This window comes from Orycteropus afer, unplaced genomic scaffold (assembly GCF_000298275.1).
Source record: "Orycteropus afer afer isolate SDZICR_OR568_19922 unplaced genomic scaffold, OryAfe1.0 scaffold00170, whole genome shotgun sequence".
Taxonomy (NCBI): domain Eukaryota; kingdom Metazoa; phylum Chordata; class Mammalia; order Tubulidentata; family Orycteropodidae; genus Orycteropus; species Orycteropus afer.
This window is the reverse complement of record NW_006921757.1, coordinates 5,988,418-6,003,629: the sequence shown is the minus strand read 5'-3', so window position 1 is coordinate 6,003,629 and position 15,212 is coordinate 5,988,418. Positions and strand designations below refer to the sequence as shown.

Here is a 15,212-nt window from a genome sequence, read left to right as displayed (position 1 = left end):
CTCAGTTTCAGGTGTATGAATCCATGAGGATCTCCACCATGACATCCCATGACTATGCCCTACCCGTATTCGTCTACACGAGGCTAGGATACAGAGATGAACCTTTATTTTTTCTTTCTAAGGTAAGAATTCTTTACTTGATGATAGGGGTTCTCCACTCTATCTCAGAAGTGGTATTCCTTTGTTAATTATACGCTTCGAAGAAGTCCAAATCAATAGCCTGTTACTTGGGGACATAATTCCATTTAGACTCTTTGTTTATGCAATCTGAATTCTGATCATTTTATTTATTATTATTCCTTTAGGGAAGCAAGCACGGAAGGAAGGGGTTAAAGTACAAAACTGACTACCACTCTACTTCCTGTTCCGCAGTTTTGATTGTGTTTCCTTGCTGTAGACCGCTTTGAGAGATTTGTAAAATGACTGGCAGTGGATGGGTTAGAGTCAGAGAGTGAGTTCTAGATGGAGTAGTTTGCACTTCCTCCTGCAGCTAGAGGTGGAATTGAAGACATTTCTGCTTCTGGTCTCACCACGTCAAGTATCGACTTTTTAATATAAAAAGTAAAGTATTTTCTTATAATACGTAATAGTCAGCTTTGGGAAAGGTGTAAGAGTGAATGGAGAAGTTGCAAATCTGCTAAAGGAAGGCGCTTGCCTGCCTTTTTCTAGGTCATCTGTGCCTCTATGACCACAACTGACAGAAAGTTGATAATAGTGACACAATGCAATACTTACATCATCACTAAGTAGATGATTTTGTGACCTTATGTTAACATTTAACAAATAAAAGTTTTATTTTGTCTGTTAATTCTTACTACAGTCAATGCTGTCAAAGGCCTCACACAGGCATGAGAGTTACTTAGAAGAGGTGGACTTTCAGCTGGATTTTCTCCCATTCTGCCCCTTCGATACTCTACCACTTAGAAGGAAACTTCTAGGGAAAGTAGTTGATCTGTAGTGTTTGGATTTCGATAACTATGGGTAAACATTGTATGTTCAGAAGATTTGAGAATTGTTCAGGCCTGAACATGTATGATGTGGTGGTGTTTTAAGGTATCACTGAGAAAAAACTTTTAATATTGTTTAACAGAGGCATTTGTTCTTTCTCCTCTGTTTCAAATTCCACCTCATCAGCACATGTCAAATATAGAGATGTTCTGAGTGTTAGGAATCTTAAGGAACAGGCTGAGGCAACACCCAGGTCGGTGAAGGTTCTAGCTTGACCAGCAGGCTTCTGTGAAATATACATGGGGTGGTGCCTACTTACCATGGGGAGAAATGGCACACATTTATTGGCTTTTTTTAATACAGTATGGAAAATGCTATGCTTTTGACACGGAAACAAAGTGAGTAGGGAAAAAAATCCTCTCTTGTAAACTGATGTTCATACTACCCAGAAAAATCACCAATAAGTAATTTGGTGGAGAATGATAAGAAATCAATACTTTGTGGAAGGTTACATAATGTTATCTAGATCTTTAAAAAATATTATTGACTCTGAACTTTAAAGTTAAACAGCACTTTCTTCTATGAAACTTCTTTTCTTTTCCTATACCTGGCTCAGACAAGCTCCTTTTTTAGGGAAAGGAGATTTATTTTAGAAGAAATAACAAACTTTCAGGGACAACGCATTCATCTCAAATGATTACGCTACTGGTACATTCTGCACATCATACAAAAGTAGGGTATGTTTTCATCTTTACTAGTTGCTGCTGTTCTTATTAGGTGTCATCCAGTCAGTTCCAACTCATAGCGACCCTATGACAACAGACTGACACACTGCGAGGTCCTGCGTCATCCTGACAATGACTGCTGCTTGAGACCATTTTTGCAGCCACTGTGTCAAACCATCTTGTGGAGAGTCTTCCTCTTTTTGTTGACCTCTACCTTACCAAGCATGATGTCCTTCTCCAGGGAGCTGACATTCTTGGTAACATGTCCAAAGTCCCTGAGACAACGTCTTGCCATTCTTGTCATTCTAGGTATACTTTTTCCAAGAGAGATCTGCTTGTTCTTCTGGCAGAGTCAGTGGTATAGTCAATAGTCTTCAACACCATAATTCAAAGCCATCAATTCTTCTTCAGTCTTTATTCATTGTCCAGCTTCTGCATGCATACGAGGTGATTGAAAATACCAAGGCTTGGGTCAGGTGCACCATAGTCCTCAAAGTGACATCTTTGCTTTTGAATAATTTGAGAGGTCTTTTGCAGCAGATTTGCCCAATGTAATATGTCATTTGATTTCTTGACTGCTGCTTCCATGGGCATTAACTATGGATCCAAGTCAAATGAAATCCTTGACAACTTCAATTTTCTCTCTGTTTATCCTGATGTTGCTTATTGGCCCAGTTGTGAGGATTTTTGTTTCATTTATGTTGAGGCGTAATACGTATTGAAGGCTGTAGTCTTTGATCTTCATCAGAAAGTGTTTCCAGTCTTCTTTACTTTCAGCAACTAACGTTGTATCATCTGCATATTGCAGGTTGCCAATGAGTATTTCTCCAACTCAGATGCCTTGTTCTTTTTTCCTATACTGCAGCTTCTTGCACTATTTCCTCAGCATTCAGATTGAAAAAGTACAGTGAAAGGATACAACCCAGACACACACTTTTCCTCACTTTAAACCATGCAGCATCCCCTTGTTCTGTTCGAACAACTGTATTTTGGCCTATGTACTGGTTCCAGATGACCACAGTTAAGTGTTCTGGAATTCCAGTTCTTCTAAATATTATCTATAATTTGTTATGATCCACACAGTGGAATGCCTTTGCATACTCAATAAGACATAAAAACATCTTTCTGGTATTCTGTGCCTTCATCCAAGATCTATCCGTCCTCTATTGGATCTAGCTTGAATTTCTGGCAGTTCTCTGTAGATGTACTGCTACAACAATTTTTGAATTATCTTCAGCAAAATTGCATTTGCCTGTAATATTAAGGATATTGTTTGGCAATTCCTGCATTCTGTTGGATCTCTGGAATTGGCACAGATATGGAACACTTTTAGTGAGTTGGTCAGGTAGCTGTCTTCCAAATTTGTTGGCAGAGATAAGTGAGTGCTTCCAGCCTTGCACCTATTTGTTGAAACATCTCAATGGGTATTCTGTCAATTCCTAGGTGTTTGTTTTTTTTTTGCCAATGCCTTTAGTGCAGTGTGGACTTCTTCTTTCAGTACCATCGGTTCTTGATAATATGCTACCTTCTGATATAGTTGAATGTCAATCAATTCTTTTTGGTACAGTGACTCTGTATTCTTTCCATCCTTCCTTGATGCTTTCTGCATCATTGTTCAATATCTTGCCCATAGAATATTTCAGTATTGCAACTTGAGGCATGAAATTTTTCTTTATATTTTTCAGCTCGAGAAATACCAAGTATGTTCTTCCCTTTTGGTTTCCTACCTCCAGGTCTTTGTACATTTCATTATAATGTTTTACTCTGTTTTCTTGAGGCACCCTTTAAAATCATCTGTTTAGCTATTTTACTTCATCATTTCTTCTGTTTGCTTTAGCTACTCTATATTCAACAGCAAGTTCCAGAGTCTCTTCTGACATCCATTTTGGTCTTTTATTTCTTCCTTGGCTTTTTAATGACCTCTTGCTTTCTTCATGCATGATGCTCCTGATGTTATCCCACAATGCATCTGGTCTTTGGTCATTAGTGTTCAATGCATCAAATCTACTTTTGAGATGGTCTCTAAATTCAGGTGAGATATACTCAAGATTGTACTTTGGCTCTTGTGAACTTTATTAACTTTCTTTAGCTTCAACTTGAACCTGCATATGAGCAACTGATGGCTTGTTCCACAGTTGATCCTTGGCCTTGTTCTGACTGATGATATTGAGCTTCTTTATCATCTCTTTCCACAGATGTAGTGAATTTGATTCCTGCTGAGTTCAAAAAACAGAAAACAACAAATGTTGGTGAGGGTGTGGAGAGACTGGAACCCTCATACACTGCTGATGGGACTGTAAAATGGTGCAACCACTGTGTAAAATGGTATGCCATTTCCTTAAAAAGCTGGACATACAAATACCATATGATCCAGGAATCCCACTACTAGGTATATACCCTAAAGAAATAAGCACCATGACATGAACATATATAGGCACACCCAAGTTCATTGTGGCAGTATTCACAATAGCAAAAAGATGGAAATAACCTAAATGCCCATCAACAGGTAGTTAAATTATGGTACATACACAAGATGGAATATTACACAACATTAAAGAATAACAATGAATCTGTGAAACATATCATAGCATGGATGAAACTTGTGGACATTATACTGAGTGAAATTGGTCAGTCATAAAATGACAAGTATTGTATTAGACCACTATTATAAAAAGTCAGGAAAGGATGTCACACAACAAGAACTATTCTTTGATGGTTACCAAAATGGGAAGAGAAGGGAGGGTAAACCACTAACTAGAGGGTAAAAAACAAACAAACAAAGTCACTGCTATCAAGTCGATTTCAACTCATAGTGACCCCCATTGGGTTTCCATGGCAATAAATCTTTAACGACATAGATTACCTCATCTTCTTTCTTGGAGCACCTAGTGAGTTTGAACTATCAACCTTCTGATTAGCAGGTAAATGCCCTAGGCACTGCACCACCAGAGCTCCTTAACTAGAGGGTAGAGACATATTAATTTAGGTGTAGGGGAAGGCAATGGAAAAAGAAACATTGGGTGACAGAGAACAAATATTGGTCTGCCACTTGCTGTGCAACTACAGGGACATCATTTTCTCTGTAAGCTTCACGGGGAAAAACTGATTTTTTTGTATTTATTCTGGTGAGATCCACATGTATAGTCACTGCTTATATTGCAGGAAAAAAAAAAGGCATTTACCATAAATAAGTCATTGGTCTTGCAAAATTCTATTGTGTGATCTCCAGTGTCATTTCTGTCACCAAAGCCATATTTTCCTACTGATCCTTCTTGTTTCCAACTTTCACCTTCCAATCACTAGTAATTATCAATTCACCTTGATTGAATGTTTGATCAATTTCAGATTGTAGAAGCTGATAAAAAGTCTTCAATTTCTTCATCTTTGGTTAGTGGTTAGTGCATAACTTTGAATAATAGTAGTATTAACTGGTCTTTTTTGTAGGTGTATAGATATTATCCTATCACTGACAGTGTCATACTTCAGGATAGATCTTGAAGTGTTCTTTTTGACAATGCATGGGACACCTTTCCTCTTCAATTTGTCATTCCCAGGATAGTAGACCATAGGATTATCTGATTCAAAATGGCCAATATCAGTCCATTTCAGCTCACTAATGACTAGGAAAGGAAGAAAAGACCAAAATGGATGTGAGCAGAGGCTCAGAAACTTGCTTTTGAATGGAGAGTAGCTAATGTGATTGGAAGAAATGACAAGATAAAAGACCTGAAGAGAATATTACAAAGAACAGCTTCAGAAGAAAAAATCAATTATTAAAATGAAATGTGCAAAGACCTGGAGTTAGAAAACCAACAAGGAAGAACATGCTCAGCATTTCTCAAGATGAAAGAACTGAAGAAAAATTCAAGCCTTGAGTTGCAATATTGAAGGATTCTATGGGCAAAATATTGAATGATGCAGGAAACATCAAAAGATGATGGAATGAATACACAGAGTCACTGTACCAAAAACAATTGGTTGATGTTCTTCTGTTTCAGGAGGTGGCATATGATCAAGAATGAATGGTATTGAAGGAAGAAGTCAAAGCTGCACTGAAGGAATTGGTGAAAAATAAGGCTCTAGGAATTGACAGAATACCCATTGAGATGTTTCAACAAACAATGTGGTGCTGGAGACACTTATTCAAGAGATCCATATTTGTACCCCATTCCAAAGAAAAGTAATCCTACAGAATGTGGAAATTATCAAACAATGTCATTAATATCACACACAGGTAAAATCTTGCTGAAGATAATTAAAAAACAGCTATAGCAGTATATTGACAGGGAACTTCCAGAAATGTAAGCTGGATTCAGAAGACGATGGTGGAACGAGGGATATCATTGCTGATATCAGATGGATCTTGTCCGAAAGTAGAGAATACCAAAAAGATGTTTACTTGTGTTATATTGATTATGCAAAAGCATTCAACTGTGTGGATCATAACAAATTATGGATAACATTGAGAAGAACTGGAATTCCAGAACCCTTAATTGTGCTCATGAAGAACCTGTGCAAAGACCAGGAGGCTGTCATTTGAATAGAACAAGGGTATACTTCATGGTTTAAAATCAGCAAGGGAGTGCATCAGGGTTGTATCTTTCACCATACTTGTTCAAACTGTATGCTGAGCAAATAATCTGAGAAGCTGCACTATATGAAGAAGAACCCAGCATCAAGACTGGAAGAAGACTCAGTAACAACCTGCAATATGCAGATGATACAACCTTGCTTGCTGAAAGTGAAGATGACTTGCAGCACTTGCTGATAAAGATTAGAGACTACAGTCTGCAGTAGGGATTACACCTCAATAGAAAGAAAATGAAAATCTTCACAATGGGACTAATAAGCAGCATCAAGATAAATGGAGAAAAGATTGAGGTTGTCAAGAATTTAATATTACTTGGTTCCACAGTCAACACCAATGGAAGCAGCAGTCAAGAAACCAGATGGTGTATCACACTGAGCAAATCAGCTGCAAAAGATCTCTTTAAACTGCTGAAGAAGGTGTGCCTAACCTAAGCTATGGTATCTTCCGTAGCCTCAAAGGCATGTGAAAGCTGGACAATGAATAAAGACTGAAGAATAGTTGATCCTTTTGAGTTGTGGTGTTGGCGAAGAATACAGAAAGTACCATGAATTGTCAGAAGAACTAACAGGTCTGTCCCGGAAGAAATGCAGCTGGAATGCTCCTTGGAAGCGAGAATGGCCAGATTTCATCTCACCTACTTCATTCATGTTGTCAGAAGGAACCATTCCCTGGATAAAGATACCATGCTTGATAAAGTTGAAGATCAGCAAAAAAGGGGAAGGCTGTCAATGAAGTGGATTGATACGGTGGCTGTAAAGGTGGGCTCAGGTATAGCAAGTATTGTGAGGCTGGCACAAGACCCGGCAGTGTTTCATTCCGTTGTGCACAAGGTCATTATGAATTGGAGCTGACTTGATGGTACTTAACAACAACAACAACAATGTGTAGGATATCAATCTTTATGCATTCATTCCATTCCTGATAGCTTCCAATCTTCCTAAGTTCATATTTAGTACATCCTACATTCTGATTATTAACGGATATTTGCAGGTGTTTCTTCTCATTTTGAGTCATGCTACATTAGCAAATGAACATCCTGGAAACCTTATTCCATCCATAACATTAAGGTTGACTCCACTATTAGGAGGAAGCTCTTCCCTAGTCATATTCTGAGTGCCTTCCAACCTGAGGGCTTCATCTCCTGGCACTATGTTCTGCTGCTACTCATCAGGTTTTTACCTGCCAATTATTTTTAGAATACATCTCCAAGTCCTTCTTCCTTGTCTGTGATAGTCTGGAAGCTCTGCTGAAATCTGTTTACCATGAGTGACTCTACTGATATTTGATTTACCAGTGGCATAGCTTCCAGCATCATAGCAACACAACAGCAAGGCAATACACCAAGCCACTACAGTATGACAAAATGCCAGACACGTGGTGAATTTACTAGATACAGCCTCAGAAATGCTTCTTTTCCCTCTAAGGAAATAAAGAATGCTTAGGGTCTAATCCAGAACAAGTTTTTTTTTTTTTTTTCCAATCTTAAGATATCATTATGTACCCTTTTCCATTCTTAATGATAAGTTATTTCCAAATGTTTTAAATGACCAGTGTATCTACCATTGTATCCTAACCTCAGTAAAAATCTGCCCATAAATGTTTAAAGGGAGGGAGTGGAGCAGAGCGGCCAGGGACCACAGGAGCAGCAGGATCCAGGTAAGGGGTGGGAGGCAGGCAGGCCACAGCCCCCTAAAGCCAGGAAAAGGAGGGAGCAGCTAGAGACCAAAAAGTGGCAGGTTCCAGGTAGGAATTAGGTAAGGGGAGGGTGCAGAGGTTTCCAACAGCTGAGGAAGACAAACTTGTCGGTCAGTTTGTCATCCTGTGGCGCTTGTAAGTTGCTCTGAGGCTTGAGACTGTGCCACCAGTGTTTCAGACACCAGCAGAGTTGCACATGGTGCACAGGTTTCAACGCAGCTTGCAGACTAAAACAGACTAGGAAAGAGGAGGAGGCCATCCACTTCTCAAAAATTGTCCAGGGAAAACCTTATGAATAGCAGAGAAACACTGTCTGATACATTACTGGGCAACTTTATGAATAGCTTGGCAACATTTCCTGACACAGTGCAGGAAGATGAGCCCCTTGGGTTGGAAAGCACTCAAAATAGAACTGGGAAAGAGCTGCCTCATTACAGTAGACCCAAACTTAATGATATGGATAAAGTAAGTCTTTCAGGACCTCCGTGTGCAGACGTGGCACAACTCAAATTGAGGAGAAACAAATTGAGCTGCAACATCCATTAATAATTGGAACATGGAATGTACAAAGCATGAATCTAGGAAAATTGGAAGTTGTCAAAAATGAAATGGAATGCGTAAAGATTGATATCCTAGGCATTAGTGAGCTAAAATGGACAGGTTTTGGGCATTTTGAATCAGACAACCATATGCTGGGAATGACAATTGGAAGAGGAATGGCATGGAATTCATCATCAGAAAGGATGTTTCAAGATCTGTCCTGAAGAACAAGGCTGTCAGTGATAGGATAATATCCATACATGTACAAGGAAGACCCGTTAATACTGCTATTATTCAAATTTACACACCAACCACCAAAGCAAAAGATGAGGAAATTGAAGACTTTTATCAACTTCTGCTGTCTGAAATTGACTGAACATGCAATCAAGATGTGTCCCTTATCACTGGTGATGGGAATGCAAAAGTTGGAAATGAAAAAGAATCACCGGTAGTTGGAAACTTTGGCCTTGGTGACAGAAAAAACGCTGGAGATTACATGATAGAATTTTGCAAAATCAATGATTTATTCATGCAAATACCTTCTTTCAACAACACAAATGGTGCCTATACATGTGGAATTCATCAGATGGAGTACACAGGCATCAGTTGACTACATCTGTGGCAAGAGGCGGTGGAAAAGCTCAATATCTTCAGCCAAAACCAGGCCAGGAGCTGATTGTGGAACAGAACATCAACTGCTCATATGCAAGTTCAACTTGAAGTTGAAGACAATTAAAACAAGTCCATGAGAGCCAAAATATGACATTGAATATATCCCTTCTGAATTTAGAGACCATATAATGAATAGATATGATGTATTAAACACCAATGACTGAAAACCAGAAGAACTGTGGGATGACATTAAGAGGATCATCTATGTAGAAAGCAAGAGGTCACTAAAAATACAAGAAAGAAAGAAAAAACCAAAATGGATGTCAGAAGAGACTCTGATACTTGCTCTTGAGCAAAGAGTAGCTAAAGCAAATGGAAGAAATGACAGAATAAAACTGCTGAGCAGAAGATTTTAAAGAGTAGTTCGAGCAAAGGCAATTACTGTAATGAAATTTGCAAAGACCTGGAGTTAGAAAACCAAAAGGGAAGAACACGCTCAGCATTTCTCAAGCTGAAAGAATTAAGGGAAAAATGTAAGCCTTGAGTTGCAATATGAAAGATTCTATGGGAAAAATATTGAAAGATGCAGGAAGAATCAAAAGAAGATGGAAGGAATACAGAGGGTGACTGTATCAAAAAGTGCTGGTTGATGTTCATCCATTTCAGGAAGTGGCATATGATCATATGTGAAGGAAGAAGTCAAAGCTGCATGGAATGACTTGGCGAAGAACAAGGCTCCAGGAATTGATGGAATACCCATTGAGATGTTTCAACAAACGGATCCCCCACTGGAGGCACTCACTTGGTTATGCCAAGAGATTTGGAAGACAGCTACCTGGCCAACTGACTGGAAGAGATGCATATTTGTATGTATTCCAAAGAAAGGTGATCCCACAGAATATGGAAATTATTGAACAATATCGTTAATATCACATGCAAGTAAAATTTTACTGAAGATAATTCAAAAACGGTTACAGCAGTATATTGACAGAGAACTTCCAGAAATGCAAGCTCGATTCAGAAGAGGACGTGGAACAAGGGATATCATTACTGATGTTAGATGGATCTTGGCTCAAAGCAAAGAATACCACAGAAAAGATGTTTACTTATATTGTATTGACTATGCAAAAGCATTTGATTTTGTGGATCATAACAAATTGTGGATAACATTGAGAAGAATAGGAATTCTAGAACACTTAATTTTACTCATGAGGAACCTGTACATAGACCAGGAGGCTGTCATTCAAACAAAAAAAGGGAACACTGCATGGTTTAAAATCAAGAAGGAAGTGTCAGTGTTGTATCCTTTCATCATACTTATTCAATTTTTATGCTGAGCAAATAATCTGAGAAGTTGGACTATATGAAGAAGAATGTGGCATCAGGATTGGAGGAAGAATCATTAACAACCTGCGATACTCTGATGACACAACTTTGCTTGCTGAAAGTGAGGATGACTTCAAGTACTTACTGATGAAGCTTGAAGAATACAGTCTATAGTATGGATTACATCTCAATACGAAGAAAACAAAAACCCTCACAAGTGGACCTATAAGCAGCATCATGATATATGGAGAGAAGATTGAAGTTGTCAAAGACTTCACATTGTTTGGTTCTGCAATCGATGCCAATGGAAGCAGCAGTCAGGACATCAGACGATGTATAGCACTGGGCAAATTGCCTACAAAGGACCTCCTTCAAGTGCTGAAGAGCAAAGATATCTCCTTGAGGACTAAGGTTCCTGACACAAGCTATGGTAATTTCAGTTGCCTCATATGCATGTGAGAGCTGGACAATGAATAAGGAAGATGGAAGAGGAATTGATGCTTTTGAGCTGCGGTTTTGGTGAAGAATGCTGAAAGTCCCATGGACTGCTAAAGGAACTAACAGATCTGCCCTGGAGGAAGTACAGCTGGAATGCTCCTTGGAAGCAAGAATGGTAGACTTCGTGTCATATACTTTCATCATGTTGTCAGAAGGGACCATTCCCTGGAGAAGGATGTCATGCTTGGTAGGGTGGAGGGTTGACAAAAGAGGGGAAGGCCCTCAATGAGATGGATTGACACGGTGGCAGTGGCGATGGGCTCAAGTGTAGCAAGAATCACAGAGCTGGCTCAGGACCGGGTGGTGTTTCCTTCTGCTGTGCATAGGGTTACTATGAGTTGGAGATGACTCAACAGCACCTAACAACAGCAAATGTTTAAAAACTTGGAATTCATTGTTATTAAACTATAACTGTCTAATAATGGCATCCATTTCTGACTTTTCTAAAGATAACTGCTTCTCAGAATTTGTACTACACACACTACCCACTCCAGTCCTGTGACCACCAGAGTGTATATTTTTGTTTATAGTATACAGTTAGGATTAGAGAAAAATAATTACCCATAAGCAGCACATCTCTTTACATCCCTAGACCTGAGTGTGGTAATCTGTGAAATGAGGAGAGAATTACCGGCCCTATTTACCTAGCCTGAGGAGCTCTGGTGGCATATTGCGTAAGGCATTTGACTGCTAAGCAGAACGTTGGTGGTTCACACCCACCAGCCACTCTGTGAGAGGAAGACTGGGCAATCCACTTATGTAAAGATTTACTCCCTTGGAAACCCAAAGGGGGTCACTATGAGTTGGAATCGACTGATTGGCAGTGAGTTTGGTTTTGGTTTTGGTTGCTCAATGGTTAAACAATTGGCTGCTGCCCAAAAGGTCAGAGGTTGGAACCCACCAGTGCTCCAGGAGAGAAAAAACCTGGTGATCTGCTCTTGTAAAGATTATAGTCTAGGAAACTCTATGGGGAAGTTCTACTCTGTCATTTAGGGTCACTGAATCAGAATCGTGTCTATAGCCCACAACAATGACAATTTACCTAGCATGAGTATGGGGAAATCAAATGAGAAAATACATATGAAAATTTGAAGCACTACAGAAATTTTTGTAATATGACTGTCATATTTTAAAAGGTACCAATGCCTTAGAGCAGCCTGGGTAGTGCAGTGGTTAAGAGGTTGGCTGCTAACCAAAAGGTTGGCAGTTCAAACCTACCAGCCACCCCATGGGAGGAAGATGTGGCAATCTGCTTCTGTTAAGATTATAGCCTTGGAAACCTTAAAGGGTCACTATGATTTGGACAGCTTTTCATAAAGTTTTCAGTGGCCTTTTTTTTTTTTTTTTTTTTCCCAGAAGTGGACTGCCAAGTCCTTCTTCCTAGTTTTTCTTAGTCTGGAAGTTCTGCTGAAGCCTATCCACCATAGGTGACCCTGATGGTATTTCAAATAGTGTTGGCATAGCTTCTTGTATCACAGCAACATGCAAGCCACCCCCACATGACAAACTGAAAAACCAGTGCTGGACCAAAGAATTGATGCATTTGAATTTTGGTGTTGGCAGAAAATATTGAAAATACCATGGACTGCCAGAAGAATGAACACATCTGTTTTTGAAGAAGTACAGCTGGGATGCTCCTCAGAAGCAAGAATGGCTGGACATATATTTTGGTCATGTTGTCAGAAGGGACCAGTGCCTGGAGAAGGATATCATGCTTGGTAGAGGGTCAGTGCAAAAGGGGAAGACCCTCAATGAGATGGATTGACACAGTGGCTGCAACGATGGGCCCAAGCACAGCAAAGATTGTGAGGATGACACAGGATTGAGCAGTGTTTTGTTCTGTTGCACATAGAGGCACAATGAGTCAGAACCACCTCAATGGCACCTAACAGACTAACAGATGAGTTTGAATTGACTTGATGGCAGTGGGTTTTATCAAAACCTTTAACTTAAATATCTAAGAATGGAACAATAGCTCAGTGGAGCTAATTAGCAGGCAATAACACCTTATTTCATACAGAAGATTGCATATGCCACCTACCTAGAAACACAACCCAATGGTATGCTTTAAGAAGAAAATTAAAGGAATCTTCTCAGCTGGAGATTTAAAGCTGTTTATCCTTGTAGTTAATTAAGGTTCCCTGTGGTGTCACACAGAAGGAGCTGGTTTGTGATGTTCTAGCTCCCTGCTGTGGGCACTTTAATAACATGCACTAGGATAGGCATCAGGGACTCTGCCCCATGTGTGAATGAGTCCTCAAGGTGTCGGTTCCCTTCTTACTTCTGAAACCTTGGTTCAAACCTCAGGATCGGGGGCAGCCTGCCATCACACTGGGAGCTCTGAGGTTTCTCTACCTACATCTGCTTTGTTCCTTCATTTCTCCTTTCCTTTGACACCACTCATGTAGATCATGCTCTCAGGTGATCCCAATCCACTGCAAGAAGCACCTCACCTGTGACTTCACTAAGTGGGCAGTACCCTTGTTTTTCTGACCCCTAAACATAGCTGCTCTGTAACTCATTCAGCACCCTGCTCTCTGCAAGGTAATAGTGAGCTAATTCAGTAGAGAAATTTGCGTGGATACTTGCTACTGCCTTCTTGCCTCCAGTCAACATGGACTTGAAGCTTACCATTTTGAATCAGTTTCAGTAAATTCTGTCTGATAATGACATTGTGGGGTCATTGGTGGTGCAGTGGTAGAATTCTTGCCTTCCATGTGGGAGATTTGGGTTTGATTCCTGGTAATGCATCTCAAGTACAGCCTCAACCTGTCTGTCCGTGGAGGCTTGCATGCTGCTATGATGCTGGACAGGTTTCAGCAGAGCTTCCAGACTAACACGGACTAGGAAGGCAGGGCTGGTGATCTACTTCTGAAAATCAGCCAAAGAAAACCACAAGATCACAGTCTGATGCCCGGCTGATCGTGTGGATGGTGCAGGACCCGACAGCATCTCATCCCATTGTGAATGCACTTGCCATGAGTCTGAGGTCCAACTTGATAGCACCTAACAACAACAATAATGCCACTAAAGCACACATTGAGAAGAAACCAACATTCCATTCTGATGTCACCCTCAGAAGGTGTGGCTTGACCACAAACACCAGTAGTTTCCCTCCTTACTAAATGTGGATCAGCAGTCTATACATACAACACGTATATCTCCCTCCTCCCTCTGATGACAAAGCCTTAACTCAGAGGAATTCATAGAAGGCTGTTGGGGCTTTTAACCACTTGGATCACATCTTGTGAGTATCACCTCACTGTACTCAGGGATGCTTCGGAGTGACGTGAGGTCTTTGTCAGCTCAGCCCAGAGAGGTCATGGACATAGCCTCAGCCGTCTGCAGTCTAAGCATTGCAAGGACAGTGCCTGCTCTGTTCCTTGTTCATACCATCAATCATTTTCAAACCCTTTCACTTACACTGTCATAGGTGAGTGTCACAGTGTCTTCCCCTTCCTTCATGGCAGCTTTGACCTACTCTCACAGAACATGGAAATGAATGTGTCCCCAAAAGGGAAATTAGTTTAAACATAAATCTCTCCCCCTTTTGAAAATTACCAGAATTTATCCAGAAAATCACTTTAAATCTGAGATCGTAGAGCCTTTACGTGGACTGTAAAAATATCAGATACAGAGATTTATTTATCAAGTATTAATATAAAATACCCAATGCAAAATACAGTTTAACGTTATTTCCTACCAAATAAGTCAATTATGCTTTCCAGCATATATCCGATGGAGATTCATCCTTGGAGGAAAAGGTGAATGTTGACTATCCTGAGGAGTGGGGGGGATGTATTATAATTGAACAAACTAGGAAACCAATTGCATACATTAAATTCTCAGTTTCCCTCTGAAGGAACCTAAAACAAAGCCAAACAAGTTGCTGTCAAGTTGATTTTAATTTATGGTGCCCTAGGAGTTCTGGTGGCATAGTGCCTAAGGCATTTGACTGCTAACCAGAAGGCTGGCGGTTCAAACCCACCAGGCGCTCCTCGCAAGGAAGATTGGGCAATCTACTTCCATCATGCTACCACCTCAGAAACTCAAGGAGGGGTCGCTATGAGTCAGGTCTGACTTGAGAGCAGTGAGGTTTTTTTTTTTTTGTTGTTGTTATGTGTTACAGAATAGAATCGTTCTCCATAGGGTTTTCATAACTGTGACCTTTCAGAAGCAGATGGGCAGGCCCGTCTTCTGAGGTACATCTGGGTGGGTTTGAACTGCCAAACTTTCAGCTGCTAGTCAAGTGCTTAATAATTTGTTTCATCAAGAAA

The 15,212-nt window shown here is 40.1% G+C and overlaps 1 protein-coding gene across 1 annotated transcript in view; it reads left to right on the top strand.

The window, feature by feature from the left end:
- The window catches only part of HYAL4 (hyaluronidase 4), a 71,532-nt gene that overhangs the window by 50,973 nt on the left and 5,347 nt on the right, over positions 1 to 15,212 (top strand). The window contains exon 2 of the mRNA XM_007946747.2: positions 12 to 122. Within this exon, the coding sequence (XP_007944938.2) occupies positions 12 to 122 (111 nt within the window). The remainder of the gene's footprint in view (positions 1 to 11; positions 123 to 15,212) is intronic.